Here is a 23,304-nt window from a genome sequence, read left to right on the forward strand (position 1 = left end):
AATATTTCAGACAATCAAAACACATAAGATGCCACACTTTGTCCTTTCTCTTCATGCAACTGTGCCCTAATTGAACAATGATCAATGCCAAGAAAACGATTCCCACCAACTCCACAAAGACTTTCTCCAAAACACAAGCAGGATCGGTACTAGTTTCAATATGTGGAAAGAATCTAGAAAATAATGTCATGGGGAGCAGGTGGAGATATATGAGGGAGGAGGTAAACAAAGCAGGAAGTCAGCCGGGATGTGACAGACACTCAGGTGTCCACAAAGGCATCAACAGGAGCACCATCCCATGAGAACTGTTCTTGGTTCATGGTGGGGCCCCAATTCCATAAGGGTATAAGACTGAGCAGGGCCTAAGGGAGAGACATTTCACCCTTGGGTCTCATATCTCCTGCTCTCTGTCATTTCTGCTTGATCTCTGCATGAAGTAGAGCAGAATTATATTTAATAATCTTTTAAGGAATGTCTCTTATCTAACTCATTCCCTAGAACCTTGCAATTCCTGACAGGCCTCACACAGGTCCGTTCTTTAGTCTTCTAGAAATAATTTGAAATTATAGGTACACGCACTTGCACCTACTCAGACCTAGTATTTATATGTAAAACACACATATGATATTTTATACACGAAACATATAGGAACAGGTGCACGTAAACATTGTAACATCAAACACAGTTGATCACTCCCTCTTGGAACTCATTGTTCTCTTGCCCTCCGGGTCTTCCTTCTTTCCTCTTTCTTCCTCCCATATTGGATGGAATGTCTGTCTCATGTGTGACGCCCATCCACTATTTAATATACTTAATATCCAAACCATGGTTGTCTCTTGGCTTATTAAAAAGAGCCTTCCCTGATTTCCCAGCTTCCACTATTGAAAATCAACATATTGTCATTATATCATTATATAATGCTCATGAAACATCCACATTATGAAATACTCTGTCCTGCTAGTGTGGAGGGCACCTGTGAATTTGACCCACTTCCTGCTCTCAAGGTTTTATACTCTGGGTACCTGGGTCAGACACATACATGAGACAGAATGTGAATCAGTACTTGGTAACTGGTGAGAGTGCTGAAAAGTGCCAGAGGAGTATGGAGGGAGGAGGGAAATTGTCATAATATTAGTGTAAAAGCCTTTACAACAAGGAGGTTGCATTTAATTTAGATCCATTGAGTCTAAAGTTCAGTTTTAGGAGAATGAAATTCAGCTCATTCCTGAAGGTGGCCCAGAAGGAGACAGAGACAGAGCATTCTCAGAGCATGGTAAATAGTGTCATTTGCCTGAAACATGTAGGGAGCTTAAATGTTAGTTGTTAGAATAAGGAAGCCAAGAAGCTAATTGAGACTTTAATTGGGAGGTCAGGGCAATAATTTTGTTACATATGTTTAATGTCATGAGTGACAAGATTAAAGTAGTGTGTTAAAAAAATTTTAATGTGGAGGCACTATGATGTATGGGGACGCTTTCCCATTTTCTTCATGGGCATTAGACACTCGATATCAACTGCCACACTCCATATCAAGTTCAATGTAGAGTATCCACACATAATTTTTGGATCAATTTTGATTTACATTTGACCATTTGACATAATATTAGTACTTGTAAACCTTTGCTATTTTTGATTCAGCATTTTTTTCCACTTGATATATAATATTCTAAAGGTTTTCAAAGACCCTGAAGGCCCAAGACATTTTCTCCATGTAGCACAATAATGAAATAGCTCTACAAAGAAAAAGACTTGAAGGACCAGAAGTCTAGAATTGTGAGCACTTTGATACATATAAAAGTAATATAAACATGGAACTATATTCTTAAGAAGGAAAACTTATTTAAAGCATTCAGTCACAAAAACAGCACATACATCTGAGAAGTCAGTATAATCACCCATTCAGGCAGAATGTGTGTTCTTAGAGCAATTTTATGTTGAAAGCCCCAATAAACACAATTTAGGTAACTTTTTCTAAAAGAGAGCAAAGAGACCCAATTTTAATGGTTTGTTCTCTTGTTTTAAGATGCCATGACTAATTTTATGTTTAGTTCATTAGTTTGGGGATCATGACTTACTCATTTATTCAAATATTTATTTAACTATGATGTTCTAAAATACAAAGAAATTATTCTTGTTTTGTGTCAATTTGGATTTCAGATACCATCATACAACATTCTTATAGGAAGAGAAAGAGATGAAACTCAAAAGAGAGTTGTACCTAAGTACAATTAATGGAGTTTGATGCTGCTTTTTGGTTTTATGTGATGATTTTGTACTGAACAGCTAGCAAATTTCATAAATAAGCTTCCAAAGGTCAAAATGCTTCTCTATTCTGTTTTTCTTTAAATCTAGTCACAAGATTAAAAGATCAAATTTTCACTTTGCAGAGAATAATCCTACTTTTTAAAATCAGCCCATTGTGTGTGACATTTTAGCAGATCCTTTGTTTTTTGTCAATTTGGATTTCAGATACCATCACACAACATTCTTATAGGAAGAGAAACTAATGAAACCAAATAAAGAGTTTTCTGGATCTTTTCTGGCATTTTCTGCTTTGTCTATAAGATTGTGTCAATGTCACCCCGCTGTATAATACTCAACATTGATGCATTAATTTAAAAATCCATAAAGTTTAATACATTCAAAAGAAAAAAAGTCATTGCTAAAGTTAGTCAACAAATGTTTTAAGTAAATGTTATGCATAAGCACTATGAAAAAATTACAAAGGTCTTTACAATATCGTTACTTTCTTGTAAAAACAATAATCTAAAGAGTTGAGACTTTTATTTTCTTAGATGTGACCTTAAAGTGACTCTATAAACTATTTGTCAAACGGATCTCTTTAGTTAGCATTTAAAAGCAAAAATATATGTATACTAATCATGTGCATTTTAAAATTTAATACACCCCTATTACACTCTTTTCTTGTATTTTCTTTTAAGCCTATATAGAAATTGATTAAAGTTACAGAAACCCTTATTATTCTTAAGACCAAATGAAACTCCGCATTGCAGTCTGTCTGTTCATCCATAATTCAGGATCCCAGCCTAAAACATTATGCTCAAACAAGCACAAATATTGGCAAAGGTGAAATATTGAACTGTTACAGTAGCAGCTAAATTATGTAGCAATCTGTGTGTGTGCGTGAATTCCCTAGCACTGGGAATAAAAATTAAAAACAGAAAAATATTCAACAATTATAGTTATAGACTAAATAAGCAAGATAGTAAAGCCATTATTTAAAGTGACATTCTCTTTATTTGTTATTCATGGTTCTGAAATGACAGTAAACCCAAGAGGAGAAAAAAACAAAAACAGGAGTTACTCATTATCTATGCAAGCAGAGAAAAGGGAATTCTAGAAAAATGTGCTTATGGACTCGAACTTTGAAAATGGCAAAGTCTGATTCTATTTAAGCTTATAGAAAGTTATCTTGCCTCAAATAAATTTCCTCATTTGTCTTAATTATCTGGGCAATAATGCCAGCCCTCCACTTATTAGAACCTCGTTCATCTATCTGGAGGTTCCAGCAAGCCCATAAATACACTTGGTAAATGACAGGTCTCTTCTCTCTGGGAGGGCTGGCCCCTGTATGGGTGCAAAGCATCAATAAGGGTACAACAGGAGAATCAAGAGCAGGAAAAATGCCCCTTGCCCATTGAATCAGCAGAATTAACCCAGAAGATGGATTTGTTAACAGACACACCCAACAGGTCACTTTCACTTCCTGTCATTTCACTTCACTTCCTCTAATGCAGACTAGGTGTGTCGCATTTTGTAGCAATGCAGACCTTACATTTGTGGCCATCGGTAATCTATATACAGTAAATAATTGATGCTCATGAATTTTCTTCCTTCAGGATTTTAAGGCTTGTTATTCTAACTTTGTCAGGTATCCTTCTGATTTGTTATAACTTTTGTAGAAAGGAAGAATAATTAATACAATAAGTATAGTCGCCTCATTATGTAATAGAATTACTAGTGTCATACATCACTGAATACATTAGACCATTAACATTCTTCCCACAATCTAGGTGATTAGAAAAATTTTCAAGAAAGATTTGCAACAACTTATCAAGCTGTGCTTTCTTATGCAATGTTCTTCTGTGACTACTGGAATAGCTCAACATAGCACAGCTATTCAAATAGTTTGTGAAACGCCTTTAATATATTATCTCCTAAGATTCACAACACAATTCTGAAAGAGTCTAAGCTGGGTGGGAGCGGTTCATATTTTGCAAAAGGGGCACCCACATGCATGTGTGTTAAACAGGGAATCCACTGCCATGGGCCCAGTGTGGAATGGAGATGGGGACTACTCTCTTTCTCCCACTCCATACATTTCTCAATAAAAACCACTTATACATCCATTATTAAAAAAAAAATCAAGCCATCAGTATTCTTCATTCTCCTCTCACCCCAACCATAGCCTTAATAAAGAGACTTCCATTCACACCAAGGTCTGAATGATGGGTAGTGATTGCAGGACCGAAGTCTGATGCTAAGTGATTTCAATTTTTCGCTTCACAACATTCTTCTATTGTCAATGTGTTTCTCATCTACAGAAGTTTCACATTTAATAAACTTTTGGGGAAATCTGCTTTATAACCTAAATTATCTTTCCTATACTTTTGTACTTTTGTAAGAGACCTATAGGTTTCCTTTCTATCTGTTCATAGCTGCCATTACTGAAATGGTTCAGTGACTTGCCCTCTGGCACACAGTGAAGCCAAACATAGACAGAAGAATGAACTCCAAACTCATTTACCCAAATCAAGATGCTCAATAAAAATTGGAGCTCCCTGGTTCTGGGCAGAGCCAATCAGATAATTTTTCAGCCTATATATATCTATATATTCAGCAGAGATCTGGTTTTTTTTTTTTTTTTTTTTGTACCAGGAGTAGAATCCAGAGGTGCTTTACCACTGAGCTACATCCCATCCTTTTTCATTTTTATTTTGAGATAGTGTCTCACAAAGTTGCTTAGGGCCTGTTCTTTAATTCAACAAGACTCTCTTTGGCATGACAAATGGAATTGTTCAACAACAAACTCAAAACTTAAGTTACCACTCACCCTGAGGCATCACAAGTCCCCCTGGGCAGGTGAATACGGTGGGTTCACTGGCCACAGAGCACTCCATCAACTGGTTATCCTGATTTTCTATATCTATGAACATATTCTGGGCATAAATATCCAGATTTAAGAGCTCAGTGTGTATTTTGTAAGTCAGGAGTGCTTCACTGGAATTTACTGCTGTGGACATCAAATATACTATAAGCAAAGAAAGTAGGATCATGACACCATCTTGCTGTGGTAGCTGTAGTGCAAAATCACAGCAGCCATTCATTGGTAGTACTAGAAAACTTAAAAGTTAAACTGTAACATTATTTTTAAGCTCTCTTGACAAAGGTTAGAGTAAAACCCTCCTAATTGGGAAATCTTTGTATCCTGAAAGTATACATTGGAGCATTGGGATTATGACAAAAAACAAAACAAAACATTTTCACATACCTACAGGAGATAATTTATTTTATGGTTCAAGGATTATATGCATGTAAAGAAAACTGAGAATTGGGAGCTCCCCTAAGAATAGCCATAACATTTTACTATTAATTCTCTTTTAGAAGACAATCCACTGATAAAGAAAGAGCACCAGCGAGAAATGCAGGACTAGTCCATCTGTTGCCACTGATCATGACTGTCATGTCCTTCCACCTCTCAGAGCCTCTTTTGCCTCATTTTGTTAATCATATATATATATATATATATATATATATATATATATTTTTTTTTTTTTTTTTTTGCGATGGTGATGCTACTGGGGATTAAATCCAGGTGAACTGCATTCCCAGCTTTTATTTTTTACTTTGAGATGAGGGTCTCTCTATGTTTCTCAGGCTGACCTAGAACATGCCATCATTCTGCCTCAGCCTCCCAAGTAGCTGGGTTACAGGCTTGAACCACTGCATCCAGTTAAAACAAAACAAAGCCAAATACATGCGTTCACTGTCTGGCCACAGTACATGGCTGTGTGTAGCATTGCCAAGGTCATCTTACCAGGCACTGTCATTAATTTTATTGAAGGAGAGCCTTAGTACAATTGGCACTGAAGGGCCACTTGGATCACACTAATGCAGACAGAATTCACAAAGATCCATATCTTTATCTTTTCTTTCTACCTAAACAAAACTCATCTTAAGAAGGCATGCACTTGTTTCAAACAATGGAAAAAAGATATCCACTCTATCATTTGCTCTTCTTTGCTTTGCTTTCAATTCATAAAATTAAATAAAAATCTAAGCAAATGTAGATTCTCAGTTATGTTGGTATTTGGATTTAAAAGTGTATTCAAAAAAACAATACTGAGATTTCTGCCCCTTACCTTGCAGCCTCTGCATTACATTGGCGATGTCCCGAGGAGAACGCGAGGTACCTCTGGAACTTGCCATGGTGTTTCTGTGGCATGAAACCAACACCACTGAGAGCCTCTTCCCTGAGGCAGTACAGGACTATGCCACTCCAGAAAACATGAGAGGACTTTCTAGATGTGAGGAGTCACAAAGGAATCCAAGGTACTGGCAGCTATCAGTGAGTAAGGGCTTCCAAACCTTCCAAATATTGAACCTCTTCTTCCTCTTCCTCTTCCTCTTCTTCTTCTTCTTTTTTTTAAGATTGTCCTCTTAGATGAACTCTGGAATCTGAAAAACAAAACAAGAAAAAGGTATATTAATAATTTTTAAAAATCTACTAGGTCACCATAGTGCTAAAAGGAGAACTCTCTCCATTCAGTGTGAATTCCTGATTCATTATCAACTGAAATAGCCAATGTAAAGAACACTTATAAAGTGCCATGCAAATGTTAGAAATTTATATGATATTTGACAAAATTTATATTGGACCTAAAATAAAATTGGTTGCTGGAAGGAGAAATACACTTCTTTCCATGTTTTTTTTTTAACTATAAACTTTATCAATCTATGAATTCTGTCTCAACACACTGAGTTCTACTTCTCAATTTTCACAGGTTCTCTTATCTATGCTATTTTGCAAACATATTTTGCTGTGTTTTGTTGTAATGTTTCTAGGAATGAGATCATATCCTAGCTCCTAATAACAATTTGACGAATTAAAAGAGTATAAAGGTAAAAATTATCTCAGTCTCAAAATCTGACTTTTAAATATTCTAAATTTAGAAGACAAAATGGGCCGTGTTTAGCTTTCTTCTTCCCTATGTAGAAAGACTGTAAAGTAGGTTGTAAGGCTGGGTTGAGCGTGGACTAATCAGGGAGGATATTGCTCTTCTAAGTCTTGCCTGAATTCTCTGCTTTGGTCAAGTGTAATTGGTCATTCAGGAGTTGGGTGGCGAAAAAGAGGTAGGCAAATATTTGGAGGAGTCTTGCCATTGAGCAGTGTACTTTTAACAAGCATTGCTAACCCAAGGAGTAGCTGGACAGGTCTTGCCATGAACAGGATAATCAGAAGAAAGGGCTGAATAATACACCCAGAGAAAGGCACTTAACCAAGGGCCACAGAAGAGGCCCATGTGAGCCGGATGTTCTATTACGATTCATACTACATCTCTTGGTTATGATGATGATGGGTAGGGGGAAATGGGGGTAGGAAGAAAAGAAGGGGGACAGAAACATGAAGAAATCACAGCACGTATGTGTGAAATTGCCCACCTGCCTGAAGGAAAAGGAGAATCTATGCATGCTACAAAATTATGCTATAATCTCAATGTATAGTCCTTAAAATTAGCATTATTTATGATGAATTGGTTAAGCAATAGAGTATAAATACAAAGTACAAATGATTTTTTTTTTTTTTTTTTTGGTACTGGGGATTGAACTCAGGGGTTAAATCCTGAGCCACATCCCCAGCCCTTTTATGTATTTTATTTAGAGACAGGGTCTCAATGAGTTGCTTAGTGCCTTGCTTTTGCTGGGGCTGGCTTGGAACCCTCAATCCTCCTATTTTAGCCTCTGGAGCTGCTGGGATTACAGGCGTGGGCCACTGCATGGGGCTGTACAAATGATTTTTAAATGGTATTACTAATACCAGCATATATTGCACATATCTTTAAAGGATGAAAAATGCTACACACTGCTACTGCTATTGCCCTGTGCTTAAAAAAATAAAAACAAAAAGGAACCATTAGAAAAAGAAGACCTCCCTGACTGCTCACTTTGCCAGTTAGAGAGCAGAGAAGAGTAAACAGTGTCAAGTAGTAGAGAAATAGAAAGGCAGACCTATCTTGGCCACTTGAAATCAGATTAGTAGGAGAAGGACAAAGTAGTTGGCATCTTCTAGGCTAGAAGGCTACCTCTCAGTGGGTGGATCCCTAAGAGATTCTCAGAGGGAAAATAATTATGTATGGCTGGCCTGTCACACATCATGTCGTACAACTCTGCCAAAATTATGTTCCCATTAGCAGTTTGAATTTCCTGGGTAATATTCCTACCTGCCCATGCACAAAAGCAACCTTAACTTGGAAAAATAACAGAGAGAAAGGCCTGAGGAAACTTACAACTGGTCTCTTTCTCTAATCTGTTAGAAAGTTAGGTTCCACAAATATAAGAGTACAACTTTCTGAAATCTGTTTCTAAAACTGTGTGTCTGTCAATATCATTCATCTGCATGTATTCTAAGCAGGGATAGGGAAAGCAATTCACTTCAATCCAGCTGCCCTACATTAAGTCCTGCTTAGCAGGGTTAAATGACTAAAACATAGCCCCCACCTTTAATCAAGAATTACAGAATTAAAAGGGATTTCTGCAAGTCATTGCATTACAGATCATTCTGCTTCTACCCTCTTCTAGATAACATTCATGTAACAGAAAAGATTAAATCTAACGTCAGTTAATCTCTCTCTCTCCACATTAAACTCAGAAATTCCTTACTTGTCTCTAGTATGCATCCAGTCTTACAGCCAAAGCATAAGCTAACACATTGAGTGACAATATCAATGCTGGGGCTACCAAAATGAATACGACACAGGAATCTAATTTTGCGGAGCTTAGAACATAATGGAAAAGACAACAAAGAGAAAACAATACAAAAATCCCAGGAGCAAGTGCAAATATAAAGATGGAGGGCTAGAAAGGAGAAGGTTTTGCCAATCTGGGGGTTCTGGAAAATTCTACTGGGAAGGCGATAACACCTACATTCAGTCTTGGCCAATGAGTTAGAGTTAGGTGAAAATATGGACAATGCATTCCAGGTAGAGTGGCCAGTTTGAGCAAAGGTATGGGAATGAGAAGCAGCATGAATCATATGTGGAACAGTTAATAGCCTGGCCCTGAAGGCCTCTGCCAGGTGACACTCTGACAAATGAGGGAGTAGCCAGATGGTGGGGGTCCCTGTGTACATGTACAGAAGAGTGGTTCTGGTTTTCTAGGAGGCAAAAAGAAACCATCGGGGCATGTTGGGCTGGACGTGAGAAGAAATGACCTAGATGAACAGCTATGGTTTTTAAGGGTGTATTTGAAGTGGTCAAGGCAGGAAGACCAGTTAGGAAGGTTATCTCAGGAATCCAGACAGGAGAGGATGAAAGGCAGAAACTGGAGAGAGGGAAGAGGGTGAGAGTAAGACAAAGAGAAGAAACCTTCACAGGGCAAAATTTGCAAGGCTTGGTGATTGGTCAACTGGGGCTGGGAGTTTCCAGAGTGGATAAGGGAGACTGAGGCGTCCCAGAGGATGTTCAGGGTTCATGGTGCCACTAATGGAGCTCAGAGAAGAGGAGCTGCACAGGGTTTACTTCCAAGTACTCTTCCAAGTACACCATATCCTCCTAGTTTTTGGAAGGAGCCATTTCTTCATTGCTCCTTTGCCTCACTTCTGGGGAAACGCTCCCAGCTGAGCAAATGCAAAGCATCATTCACCAAGGACCCCCAGCCCACCTGAAGCCCTCCCTAAAGATACTTGCACACATCCAGCATGGTTTTCCCTCGATTCCTCTTGAGCACTAACACTCCACACTCTGGCCTACACTCTGCAGTACTGCTAACCTTACTTTAATCAGAACATGACCATTTTGCTGGAATAAGGATTAACTATAACTGTTACTATCTCCACAACTCACTCATTTACAGCTGATATATCCCCAAGCACATATGAAGCCCTCAATATGTAGTTTTGTTTTGTCGAATCAGGTTCAAAATACTTTATGTGGGTGAGACAAACCCCAGAAAAACCCCTTACTCCCCCCCATCACAACAGAAGTTGAAGCAACATCCTTCCTTTTTTGGGCCTCAGATAAACCAATTTGCTTTTATCATTTTTTATACACAGGTCTTATATAGAATTATGATTTTCTTGCTTTTTACTGATACTTTAATTTTGTGTCATGTGATTTAATAATAAATCTAAAAATGCTAAAAAGAATACAAAAAAGAAGACTGTGATTAAGAGATACAAATTCTAAGCTTAACTTTGTCCCAACTAGTGGGTCAATTTTGAGAAGGCTCTCTGCATGAATGTCCTTGTCCTCAACAACCCACTTATTGGAGACAGAATGGTACAGGAAATGCACAAACTGGATGAAGAAAGACCAGGAAGGAGCACACTCTTAACTCTGTCTCTATGATCTTAAGAAAGGTTAGCTTTTCTGAGCCTTTGTTCCTTCATCTGTAAAATGAGGTCAACTTATGTGAAATTAGGCTGAATCAAGTAGTGTGCTTGCCTAGTATGCCTGATGCCCTGGGTTCAGTTGCCAGTATGGCCTAAATAAATAAATAACCGATGGCATGCCATTGAGTTTCAGTAAATCACTGGTTTCTCCATCAACTGTCCTCTGTTTCTCCATCAACAATTTGAGAAATGGCCCCCAAATGGAAAGATGACCCCAAAGGTGTGCCCCAATTCCAAAATCAATGGTAGCATAAGGGACAACAACTACAGGTGAACAGTGATAAGAGCCTCAAACTGAGTAGTTATGTGGTGGTGTTCTGATTGTGAACATGACCTACAGAACCGGTCACCAAAGGGAGATCCAGAAAAAGCAATAAGTTTACCATCCCAGGGTTTTGAAAGGAGTTTTTAATAGATGCAGGATATTGTGGGGTGAGGAGTTAGAGAATAAAGGGTGAAACCGGGCACTTGGATGGAAGGGGAGAATGGGGTAGACATTGATGGATCGTACACTACACCATCTCTACATCTCTCCAGAAGAAGGAACTAAGAAAATGCAGTTAAATATATTTATCATACTTAGCAGAAAGGTAATATTCCTGTATTTATTATTTCACTGCCAATATGTATTGAGAAAATATTTGTAATGGATCTCAGTGTATACTGAAATGGTGAACAAGAAAGACCAAGTGCCTCATTGAACTTACAGACCAGAGGGGGAGATGATATAAACACTATTGCCACAAATCAGACAGGGTGACTTGTAATGGAGAAGTCCAGGCCACAGTGGGGACAAACAGAACATTCAATCAATAACTGTCTGCTGCACTCACAGTGCAGGATGCAGAGGGAATTTCGACTCTGTGCTATTTGGGATTCTGCTAGCTGATTGACAGTGTCTTCTTACCACCAATACCTGTGAAAAGCACAGTTATGAAGTGTCACAACTCAACTTGTTCTGTCTTACCCAAAATGTACCAAAGGCTACCACAGCACTTTCTTATTTGTGTGACTAGAAAGGAATACACTAAGGAAGCAGTAAGAAAAATACTACCAGGCCACAAGAATATACCTTTAAGCAATACAACCAAAATTTTAGATATTAGGAAACTATAGCAGAAAATTCCAAACCCTGAAAAAATGGGGGGAAAAAGAATGGAGACCATAAATGCATAAAAAGATTCACAGCAGTATGATATGTAAATATTGCTTAGTTATATATCTAAATATGAACATGAAAGCAATAATATTGAAATTCACTACTAAATTAAAAATGTAAAAGTTCTTTCAACCACCCGCTCCAAGACTTTTACTGGCTTAAATTCACATAATTCTCTAATTTTAAATGTAATTATTTTTTGTCTGTTCTGCCCTTAGTAATGGCATTACTTAATAAACATTAAGATGGCTATGAAGTAGGAAAGAAGAGGGACATCATTGGCTTAATATAAATATATTTACTAATATATGTACTCAGGTTATTAGTAAATAATTCTGTTATTCACTATTAAGAATTATTCAGGACAATGATAAGAAATGGTCCTTTTCCTAGAGTCACACGAATACCAACAAGTAAGCACAAGACAAATTATAGAAGAAAACAGCATGAAAAACATTCAGGGTTATGATGCAAATGATTTTGTAAGCTGGGGGTATAAAATGCACCCAAAGATAACTGCCGCCTTCTTTCCATACCTTGCTCAATATGTATTTCACTTCTTGCCCAACATTAGTTCTCCTTAGATTAGACCTCAAGGAAGGACACAGTTAAGAGACATCTGCCCCACAGAGGTGTCTTGGGCGCTGCTCACCAGTCACATTCAGGCCACAGGGTGTGGCTGCAGTAGCTAGAACTGCAAAAATGCCACCCACCTTGCTCTTACTTCCTGTTATAGTCACACCTCCTGACAGTGGCCAGAAGCTGCAGGCTGCATAATTATCAGAGAGTAGGACATAGTGAAGCACCCAGCAATTCTAGACATTTTTCAAATGGTAAAGTAGTTTTTCCCAGTCCCTGCTCCCTGGTAGCAAGGAATCAAGTGAAAAGAATGCTTACTTGGGGACAATAAGGACAGAAGCAAATCAGTTTGTGGAAAATCATTAGTTAAGAAAAATAAAAGTAAGGCTATGATGTAATAGTTGATTGAATATTTTTCAAAGGCTAGCGATATTATGATAATGGTCTGTCTGAGCATGTTTTTATTTTTTTTATCTTCAACATGAAACATTAAGTTAGTAGTGATCCGGTACATTTTGTTCTAAATCTGCTACAAAGTAATAAACAGACTGAAAAACACAAGAAAATTAGTTACGCATTTAACCAAAACTTTTTTTTATCCATATTATTAATTTGTTTCATCATGGGGAATAAAAAGCCTCTCACAAAGAACAATCCTCATGACTCACAATTAAATCAGCATTTTATGCAGATGTAGGTCATATTAATAACCTTTGCTTGATTTAAAATTAGTAGGCATTCTCTTGCATAGGACTGGCTTTTGTACACAAATCCTGCCTTTAGGAAAGTAGTTATTAGATCAAGACGAATAAATTTGCATTAAAGAACAGAAAAATAATTCATTTGGGGCTTTCTTAACCTTGACAAAAAAAAAAAAAATCCGATACATGTAAGTTTTTCACTCCAAACTGAAAAGCTCAGAAGTGAACATCACAGGCTGCTGAGGTTTCAGAGCTGATATTTCTTATTTGAACCTGACTCTTAATGGAAGAGGCCTGAACTTCCAGCATCAAACACTGTTATCCCAAGCAGCACAGCCAATCTCCTTTCCCCAGGGGCTTTCCTTTCTGGGTCTGATGGATGCTGCATTTTGCACTAAATTCTGCCCTTTGCGATGCACCTGCCCCGCTGTGAACCACCATTTCCCAGAACTCCTCCGGCAGCAGGGCAAAATCTGTCTGAAACGTGTCTATCTGAGGAGATGAAAGTTATCTTGCCCTCTAGTGTAGGCTCTGCCTGGAAGCAACTGCACCACGACTGCGCCGGGGGAGTCGCCCTGGCCTCCGCGCAGTCTTCAAGCCCTGGGCTCCGCTACCCATTTTCCCTCCCCCAGCCTTCCTAAAATAGTCTAGGGGTGGAGGAAAGGAGGCTCCTAGAAATTGTCCAACGCCCTACATCTCCTATCAGATAGTAGCAACAGTACCGACCATCACAATACGAGGGTGGCTGCCTTTTGCTTCGGTATCCTTGGAGCCCAGGGGACGTGCCACAAGCGGAAATGACAACTCACAGAGGGGGATATTAATAGGGATATCTACGTACGAGATGCAGAGGCTCCCCAACCTCCTTATCTCCTTATCCATGAGTGTCACACACGTACGCACACCACCACCGCCACTCTCTCCCTCCCACCCAGTACGCAGCGCCTCAGCGTGCAAGCACAAACTTGCTTACGATTTGTCTGCAATTTGTGCGCCTTGCACTTCTCTCTCTCTCTCTCTCTCTCTCTCTCTCTCTCTCTCTCTCTCTCTCTCTCTCTCTCCTCTCTCTCCTCTCATCTCTCTCTCTCTCTCTTTACCTTCTCTCGGCCTCGTTCAGGTTCCGGGACGCGAGCTACCGCCTCCTCCCGGCTCGCTGCGCCGGGCTCGGAGGGACCCGAGGGTGAGCAGCTGTCCGCCCGCCCTGTCGCCGGCGCTCGGGCGCGGTCTGCAGGGCTGCAGGGAGCCCGGCCGCCCTGGTGACAGAGTACAACAATCCCAGCCCCTCTCGGGGCTGACGATCACCCCGGCGGGCGCGCGCCACTCGCTGCTGCGCCGCTGCTCGGCTGCTCTGCCCTCCCTCCGCGATCGGTTCCTCCCCCGGCTGCACACTAGGGGGTTAGGCCTCCCCCATCTCCCGCCCTCCGCAGCCAGTGCTCCTGCCCGAAGGGAAAGTCACCGATGAGGTTCAGCCTACGGGCCGGGGCCCAGCACTACCCCTGGCCCGCCACACCCCCTCCGGGCCCCGCGCCGGCTCCGGGATGCACTGCTCCCCGGCGGAGCTGGGGGCGGGGACCTGAAGTCTCGCTTCTAGGCTTCCCCCTACCTCAGAAAGATGCTTGGCCTCAGCTATTTCTCTGCAATCGCAAAGTCCTTCTGCTTGACCTAACCTCTTAGCAAGCTCTGCTAGGGGTCCAGCTCCAGGTAGTCGAGGTGGGAAGGAAATGTCCCAGGGCGCTGGAACCTGCTGCCCCAGCTGCCTAGAGGAGCTGTGCTGGCCTGGCTGCCAACTATTGCCCAGGGTTCCACCGCCCGGTGGACCTCCGGAGCAGAACCTATCGTGAAAGACCGGGAGGTTCCCTGATGGTCCCAGGAAGGACGTGATGCAGTTCCAGGAACACATTCAGCCGGCTCCTCTGAAAACCACCTCCAAGAAGATTCCAACAGCTGACCTTTGGACTGTCAAACCAGGAACAATTAATTTGAAGAGACTAGTCAGGCTTTATAGATTTTTGTTACTGTTGTTTATAAAGCTTAGATTTCTTGAGATAGCATTTAAAACCTTAATTTAGAATTATTTTGTTTTTATTTTATGAGAATTATAAAAAGAACACCTTTAGGTCCTTCAGACTTGCCATGAAAATTGTGAAGGACCACAAGTCCTCCCAGTTGTGTAGGAGATTGCAGTGTTGCCTAGGAGCATTCAGGAGACTTTATTTTGTTGTGGTTTTACCGTTTCCAAGCAAAGTTAAACAAAGTTTCTCTTCACTGACAATGAAGTCCAAGTCCAACAGGATTACTGCAGCTAAAATAATTGAGGCTGTATCGCAAGAATCTCAAAAATAATAATTACTCCTTGAATCTTCGATCTTAACAAAACTCTGATTTTCTAAATTTGATGAATGAAAGGACCAATTTGTAAAGTATGAGAAGTTTGTCTCTCTCTGCCTCCTGCCTTTCCCTCACCTGCAGCCAACATTCACACTATTAGGTTTCCATTTCCTTCAAATTCTCTTTTTCTGGATCCTATCAAAATAATAACATCTGAAACAAATCTGGCAAACTAATCTGATATATTCTCTTTCCTTGAGTTTTTTTTTTTAATTAGGAGTCCAAATATTGGCTAATTATGGAACTTATCAGGAAGTTGGGGCTGTAGGAGCAGAGATGGTGTTTTGAGTTGATACCAATGGTACCCCACCTCCGCCTGAGGGTGACATACATAAAGGCTGTTCTGAGTCCTATGTGGAAATAACAGCCAGAGCCTGAGTGTTCCAAGTTACTAGACTGGGGTCCAGACTTGAGGTTTCTCAGAAGGAAAGAACTGGACTGTCTCAGTTCTCCCTGTTCATCCTCCTTCCATAGAAGGGAATTGTCCCTGCTGACTTGTTTTGGAATATGAGGTGGGAAGGTACTCTACAAACCTGAGATTCTTTGTGTTAGCAGCTGCTTCTGCAGTTGACTTATTTGAGAAGGGAGCTGGCTACTTAATATAAGCTGGAAACATCTCTCCCATCAACTGAAACTTCTTAGCTAGAGCTAATCTGTTCCCCCAGGATCAGACAGAGAGGAGCTTGGAGACTTCGGCTGGCATTTTTTTTTTCCCTGTTGAACCAAACTTATAGTCTCAGCTCATTCAACACTATTTTCCTATTTTAGACTTTTGAAAAGGGCTTGTCTTTTTCAGACTCCCCAGGGAAGGCTTTTGTTGCTCCATTGACTCAACTACTGCTTGATCACCTAGCACATACCAGATATTGTCCTGAGCTCTGGACCTAGAGTGGTCAGCAGAATCTAACCTGGTTCCTGCCTTCACTAAGCCAATGGTATGGCCAGGGCGAGACAGGAATTCGTGACAGAACTACACAAACTCTTGTCAAATCTCATTTTCCAAAAAAGGGAAATGGTGTTAGGAAGCTTCCTGTTGGGGGCATTAATTTATTTCAGAGATAGAAAGACTTAGGTATGGGAGAGTCACTTAAACTGGGATGTACAGAAGGATGGTATTGAAGAGGTAAAAGGGGCTGCTGTGGGAGAAGCACTTCAGGCAGAGGGCAGAGCAAACACAGGGGCTCAAGGGAAGAGAAGCACATGGTGCATTTGAGGAAATGAGGAAGAGAATGCAAGGGGCAGGCAGGAGGTTCAGGGAACAGGGCACAAGGTGAGGCTCAAAACATACTAGGGACCCTCAAAAGTCCCCTGAATAGAGGTGTCTTGTCATTATGTGAATTGAGTGTCTAGTAAGTGGTGTGACCTGATTGCATTTATGCTTTGAAATTTGCTCTTTGGCTAGAATATGGAAAACAGATTAGAATTGGAGCCAGAATCCACAAACACTGACCAGTTAGGAAGGTGCTGCAGTATTCCTTCAGAAAATATTCTGGCATTCTTTCCTAGACTGATAGGGATGGCAAAAATAGATGGATCTGAAAAATACTTAACAGATAAAACTTACGGGGCATAAGAACATGTGCATGGCTATATACCGAATGCCCATATAACCCTTTACACCCCAATTCACATGGTGACATGGAATGATTAAGGTGACAATATTTGGAGGTGGTGCCTTTGGGAGGTGGTTGGGTAATGAGGATGATGCCCTTATAAATGGGGTTTGTGCCTTTTTTAAAAGAGACACAGAGAACTCCCAGTGAAAAGACCATCATCTCTGAAACAGGAAATAGCCCTCCCTAGACACAGAATTATCAGGCTCCTGGATGGTTGACTCCTTTGCTTTCAGAACCATGGGAGATAAATGCTTATAAGCCACACAGTGTTCAGAATTACACTAGAGCAGCCCAAAAGCTGCATTAACACATAGGCCCAATAGAACTTAGAAAAGTTCTACTTTACCAATATAGTGGTTAAAGTCTTAGGTTTTAAGCAAGAAAGGCCTAGGTTTGAGTCTCAGCTCTATTATTAAGTGCATGTGCAATTTGCCTCTCATGAATTCAGATTTACAAACCTATGATTCAGAATTATAATAGTATCTTATTCATAGGGTCTTTGTGGAGGCCAAATGACCTAATATCTGAGAAACATTTATTACTTTACAGCTTGGCATGTGGTCAATAAGTACAAGATATAATTAGCATCATTTTTATCATTATAGTTATTATTAATATGATTCCATATATTCCAGAAGTCAGCAAATAAATGGAAAATTATCAGTCTCTGTGTTGCAATAGCCTGATTGAGCTAAGACACCATTTCCTGGGAATAGAAACATATTATCCCAGGGTCATCACAGATCAGGGCAGCAATCTGATTTTTTTCTCCAGCAGGTCCAATACCTGTCTTCTTCTGGTGTCTTCATATGGTCTCACTTTATATGGGATGCTATTGTCATGTGTCCCTAAAGCTAGGCCCCCCACTGATCCCTTTTTGCATTAATAGAAAGTAGAAAAATGTAGCAAAACTTACCTATTGCTTTCAGCTCATCTTTAGCTCAATTGCCTATTATCATTATGGCCCACATGTGTGTTAAATAAGAAATTGCGCATTTGAAGTCAGCAAATAATAATTTTTGTTTCTATCATTTCTACTTCATGTCACTCTGTTAACACTATAGGAGGAAATTGCCATAGTTAAAATATGTTGTTGATTTATAAAAAGCATCAGCCTCAGGTTCTTCCCAGAGGTGCATCTTTACTGGCAGGAGTACACGTGCAACTTAACAAGTGGGTCTCTTCTCCCATCTCCCTCCCTTGATCTTAACTGTCTTTGAAGCCAACTTCAAGTGCCCCAAAATATGTAAACAAAATAGCTCTTACTTTTCAAAGGTAAAGAAGCCTTGTATCACCCAGGATTCAGATGCAGCCAACCATGGTCTGATATAGTTTTAGGAAACTTGGGAGGCTCTTGCTAAGTAATGGCCTCAAGTGAAGTCAATATCATCTGTTAACAAGGGAAGAAAGGACAGCAAGGGAGGGGCTCACTTTTCCTGAAGGAAGTCGCAGGATGATTTTAAGTTCAAAGTTCATCCAATCCTCCACAGTGCCTCTTTTCTAATTCCCAGAGCTCACTCTTTACAACAAGGGCTTTAACTCTCCCATAAAAGACCTGCCAAATATTTAATTCATCTTGCACTATAATTTTGCAACATGCAGAAACAGATCTTTGAGGTGATTATATATATATATTTTATATTATATTATATATATATTTTATATTATATATATTTTAATTATATATATAATTATATATATATTAATTATTATATATATTAATTATTATATATATTATATATTAATTATATATTAAATATATATATATTAATTATATATATATATATATATATATATATATATATATATATTTTATAAAAAAATGTTCCTGTGACTGTATGGGCTCTAGAGGTTCTTCGGTTCTCGGGCACTTCCTTGATCCAAGAGTGTAATGTTTGGGGGCTTATCAATTTCTTCTTATGACATCTGGTACAGTCATAATGGCTGACACACATCATAGTCCTTCCTGTTCTCTTTCCTACCATGAGATGTTACAGCTGCAGCTATATCTCCTATATCCTTGTCTTCAATGGCCTCTTTACTTCAGGCAATCATAGGCATTAATTTCAGGAGCTGTTTGCCACCACCCTCCAGGTCTTAGAATTCTCTTTTCCATGGACAATGAGGTCTTCAGTAGGCAAAATGGAAGCAGGTCAAAAAACAAGATCCCCATCCTTGAAGGCCTGGAACTTGAAGGCCTTGAAGGCACTGGCAGAATGCAAATTTTATCCAAATCTGGAAAAGGAGCCTGGGAAGTGCCATCCCCAGATAGAGAGCAGAGAAAGAGTTGTGAATGAAGTTTGCTTGCCAGTAAACTGTATCCAACATAAACACAGACTTGGGTTGAACAAGATAATGAAAAAGTTTATTTAAAACTCACATAAATTTCACTTTAAATGTTGAATCCTTTTTTAATTGATTGTACCTCTTATGCTGATATTCTTTTAGTATTTTAAGTTAGGACTGTATTTGTAAAATGAACATAGAGCATGTTGGCATTGCTGATAAATTTTAGGGTGATATTATTAATGTCCCAGTGTAATTTTCTTGTCACTTTCTCTCCAGGCTTCCATCTGGATCTGCTCTTCTTAGATCACTCTTGTCCCTCCTCGTCTTTGACCATCCACTCCCAGGATCAGAATCCTGGCTTTGTTATTATAAACAATGACAATTATTTGTAATGATAATCCCAATGACAAACACTTCACTCTCTGACCATCGCCTCTGGTGTTCCCAGTCCTCTCCCTCTAGTTTACCAATTCCAATCTGCTCTCCACTAAACAGGACCTTATAACCATCAGCAGAGCCACTGAAATCTTTGAATTTTTCAATTGCTTTAATTCCATCTTTTGGAAACTATGATAAAAGGTCTTTTATTTATGAAATAAGAAACTCAAATATCGTCCTCCAGGAAATCATTATAATAAATTTACAAATTATAAATTTCAAATTAAATGGTACCAACTTGAGAGAGGTATTCTGAGGTGCATGCAGTGCATAACCCACATTAATTATATATGGCAGCTCAGTGACTACAGTATTAACCCCTTATCCACAGTTTCAACTTTTCAGTTTTAGCTACCCATGATCAGCTGTGGTCTAAAAATAAGGAAAAAATTCCAGAAATCATTCATTAGTTTAAAGTCGTACATCATCCTGATTTACATGATGAAATCTTATGCTGTCCTTTCTACCTGGTATGTGAAACATTCATTTTCCTGTGTATCCACTCTGTATAAGCTACCCACTTGACATCATCATGGTTTAATACTCCATGATCACAAAACCAAACTATCTTTGTTCTTGAAAACAAACTCTGAAATGTTTAGCAGTAGTAGTGCAGATATTTTCAACATACTCTCAAGTAGGTCTGAAAAAAATAATGTAAGGATAGATAAAGAAGATAGGGAAAGTAAATGGGGCAAAAGTAAACAATGTGTGAATCCGGCTGAGAAATACATAGGAATTCTATGTAATATTCTTGAAGCATTCCAGTAGGTGACAAGAAATATATTTAAAATCTGTTACTTATCAGCTCCACTGCTGCTGCCCTAGATCATCATTGACTTTGGGGCTATTAATATATCAGCTGCATCCTAGTGCAGCCTAAATTAGTTGAAGTCACCTCTTTGCTCAAAATCCTCCAATAAAATTCCATCTTACTTAGAATGAAAGATGAAGCCTCTTGATGATCTGTAAGGCCCTACATGATTTGTCCCTATCTCCCCATTAACTCTTTAGCCTCAACTTTGAATCTCCCCTCCTCAATGAACTGCAGATACAAACTTTGGTTGATGTTTTTGAAGGATACTATGCAAGATACTGCTTCAGGATCTTTTTATATAATGTTACTTCTTCCTGGATATTAAATTCTGAAACTTATTCCCATGGCTTACTTCCTAACTTTTTTCAGGTCTTTTATTAAACTATCACCTTCTCAGTGAAGCTTCTCCTGAGTGCCCTGTATAAAGTTTAAAATACCCTCCACTCTGGTTTAAACATTCTATATCCTTATATCTATCTCCAAAAATTAGCATAATATTGTATAGATTTTCCTTAATTATCCAGTTATTTTCTGCCTGCCTTCAGAATATGAACATGAGGGCAGATGTCTTTTCTGATTTGAATTCTGATATTCCCAACATTTAAAACTGACACATGTTGTTTATTCAACTAATACTGACTGTTGAATAAATAAACAAATAACATACTACTTTTTAATTTATTTTTTAAAATTCTAATTTGTTATATATGACAGCAGAATGCATTACAATTCATATTACACATAGAGCACAATTATTCATCTCTGGGTGTTCACAAAGTAGAGTCTCACCATTTGTGTCTTCATACATGTACTTAAGGTAATTATGTCCATCTCATTCCACCGTCTTTCCTACCCCCAAGATAATGTACTAATTTTGCTATGCCTTATAGAACAGTACCTATCATCAGTTATATAATTACATTTTTATGAAACTCCCTAGAAATTGGGTATCCAAATTCTGGTAAATCCTGATCCTAAATGGGTCAGTCACACAGGATAATCATATCTTCTGTGATGTCAAATGGAAAAAAAAAGTCTCTCCTTTCAGCTCATAATTCTATCTTTTCTTCTTTATTGACAATTTTTTAACAGCTCAGGAGTACTTCTGCTACTGCATTGTTGGCTGTTTGGATATACAATTCAATGCCAAAAATGGGTCCTGATAGGTGGGCATCTCTGAAATCACTTGGTAAATCCACTTCTGAGATTGTATGCTGCTTTCCAAATTTCCCTTGGATTTGTTTCATTCTCTAGGCATATTGGACTCTTTTCTTTGTTATTCATCATGTATTAATATTATCATCTTTTTTCTTTCCTTGGTTTTCTCTTTTGTTAAACGATTTTAACATCTTCAGAATATTTTGTAAAAGTTGGTTCATAGGCACCAACATTCTGTCTCAGTAGTGTGTAATAACCTTCCTAAATACTGTGCAGAAATGAGCTTTTGTTTACAAAATAACTGTGCCAGTAATGACATCAGGTCATGGATTAGTTTGAAATGGGAAGAGAGCATGTGGGTTGAAGAATGAAAATTCTTAATTAGATTCCTACAAATAGTATTACAGAATGGCTGAACTCACTAATGCACAGTTTTATTCCACTGGAAACACTTCAAGGAGACTCTAAAAAGGAAAGAAGATCTATTTGTGAGTTTCTTCTCCCTGATTTATTTCACTAGCCACACCTATTTTATGCTGGAAAATTTGTGACAAATCACCAGACTCAAATTTCTGTGTGGCCATCTATCAATTCAGACCCAATATGATTCATGTAAGAGAAAATCCAGCTGACACAACCAAAAGCAACACAAAAAATTCATGATCTTGTTCAGAGGATAGGGCTCAGAACTCACTCAAAGCGTCCATCGGGGGTCTGGTTTCTTTCTATGCTCTCCCATATGCCACCTGCACCTGCTGCCTGAACAGTGGGTTCTTTCTAAGGATAACTCTTACTATTGCCAGTAGAGTGCCTATAATCGGGCTAGTGCTCACTTCTTAGTTTATCCACTGAGAAAGAAAGTATTTATGTCTATAAGTTCCAGGAAAAGGTCCTTAAAATTTACCATGACTGGACTAGATTAAGCTATTATGTTCCCAATATCCACCTCTCACGAATCACCATGATCAGGAGGAATAAAAATGTTCTGACTCTTACCAATCAGGATCCATCCCTGGTACCAAACTTAACTTATTTTCCCAAAGCAAATGGCCTCTATAATCAAGGTGTAGACACCAATTTTGTGCCTCCCCCCTCCCCCCCAAAAAAAGAATTCATGTGAATTAGATTAGGATAATTTGAGATGAAGTGAATTTGATTTTGTCTTGTTCAAAGGACCAGTTTCCCAAGTGTGGATGGGAGGTAATGGAACTCAAAGGCCTAACAGGAGCTTGGAGTGAATGACATCTGGGCCGTTACTAACCCTGCCAGAGACAAATGGGAGGGAGAGCTGAATTGAGGCTGGGAGGAATGGAGGTCCTGCAATGAATGACATTGGAGATGGGAGCATTGACCCCTGAGGGACATGGGTAGCCCCAAGAGCACTGCAAGTTCATGCTGGTCCTCCTTGTAGGGCAAAGCACAATGGAAAAGACAGGGAAAGAAAGAAGGGAAAACAGAGAATATTCTGCATGGTATCTGAATCAAAGCTTGAGAACTGTGAAGGAGATAAGAGAAGATAATAAACCCAT

At 39.2% G+C, this 23,304-nt stretch overlaps 1 protein-coding gene across 14 annotated transcripts in view; it reads right to left on the reverse strand.

Annotated features, from left to right (window-relative positions):
* Syne1 (spectrin repeat containing nuclear envelope protein 1) overlaps nt 1-14,881 on the reverse strand; it is a 428,383-nt gene extending 413,502 nt beyond the window's left edge. For 8 of the 14 annotated variants that reach the window (XM_058573637.1, XM_058573626.1, XM_058573636.1 and 5 more), the window contains exons 1-2: nt 14,167-14,368; nt 6,384-6,699 (exon numbers count right to left, since the gene is read on the reverse strand). In XM_058573637.1, the coding sequence (XP_058429620.1) occupies nt 6,384-6,450 (67 nt within the window). In that variant the 5' untranslated portion in view covers nt 6,451-6,699; nt 14,167-14,368. Of the gene's footprint in view, nt 1-6,383; nt 6,700-14,166; nt 14,370-14,672 lie in introns of those variants that run through there. The other 6 variants (XM_058573630.1, XM_058573631.1, XM_058573623.1 and 3 more) reach the window with 2 other exon arrangements.
* Nucleotides 14,882-23,304: the final 8,423 nt, after the last annotated feature.

The sequence above is a fragment of the Marmota monax genome, unplaced genomic scaffold (assembly GCF_021218885.2).
Source record: "Marmota monax isolate L192 unplaced genomic scaffold, Marmota_monax_Labrador192_F-V1.1 WCK01_AAM20220418_F8-fsc00114, whole genome shotgun sequence".
In the NCBI taxonomy this organism is placed as follows: Eukaryota; Metazoa; Chordata; class Mammalia; order Rodentia; family Sciuridae; genus Marmota; species Marmota monax.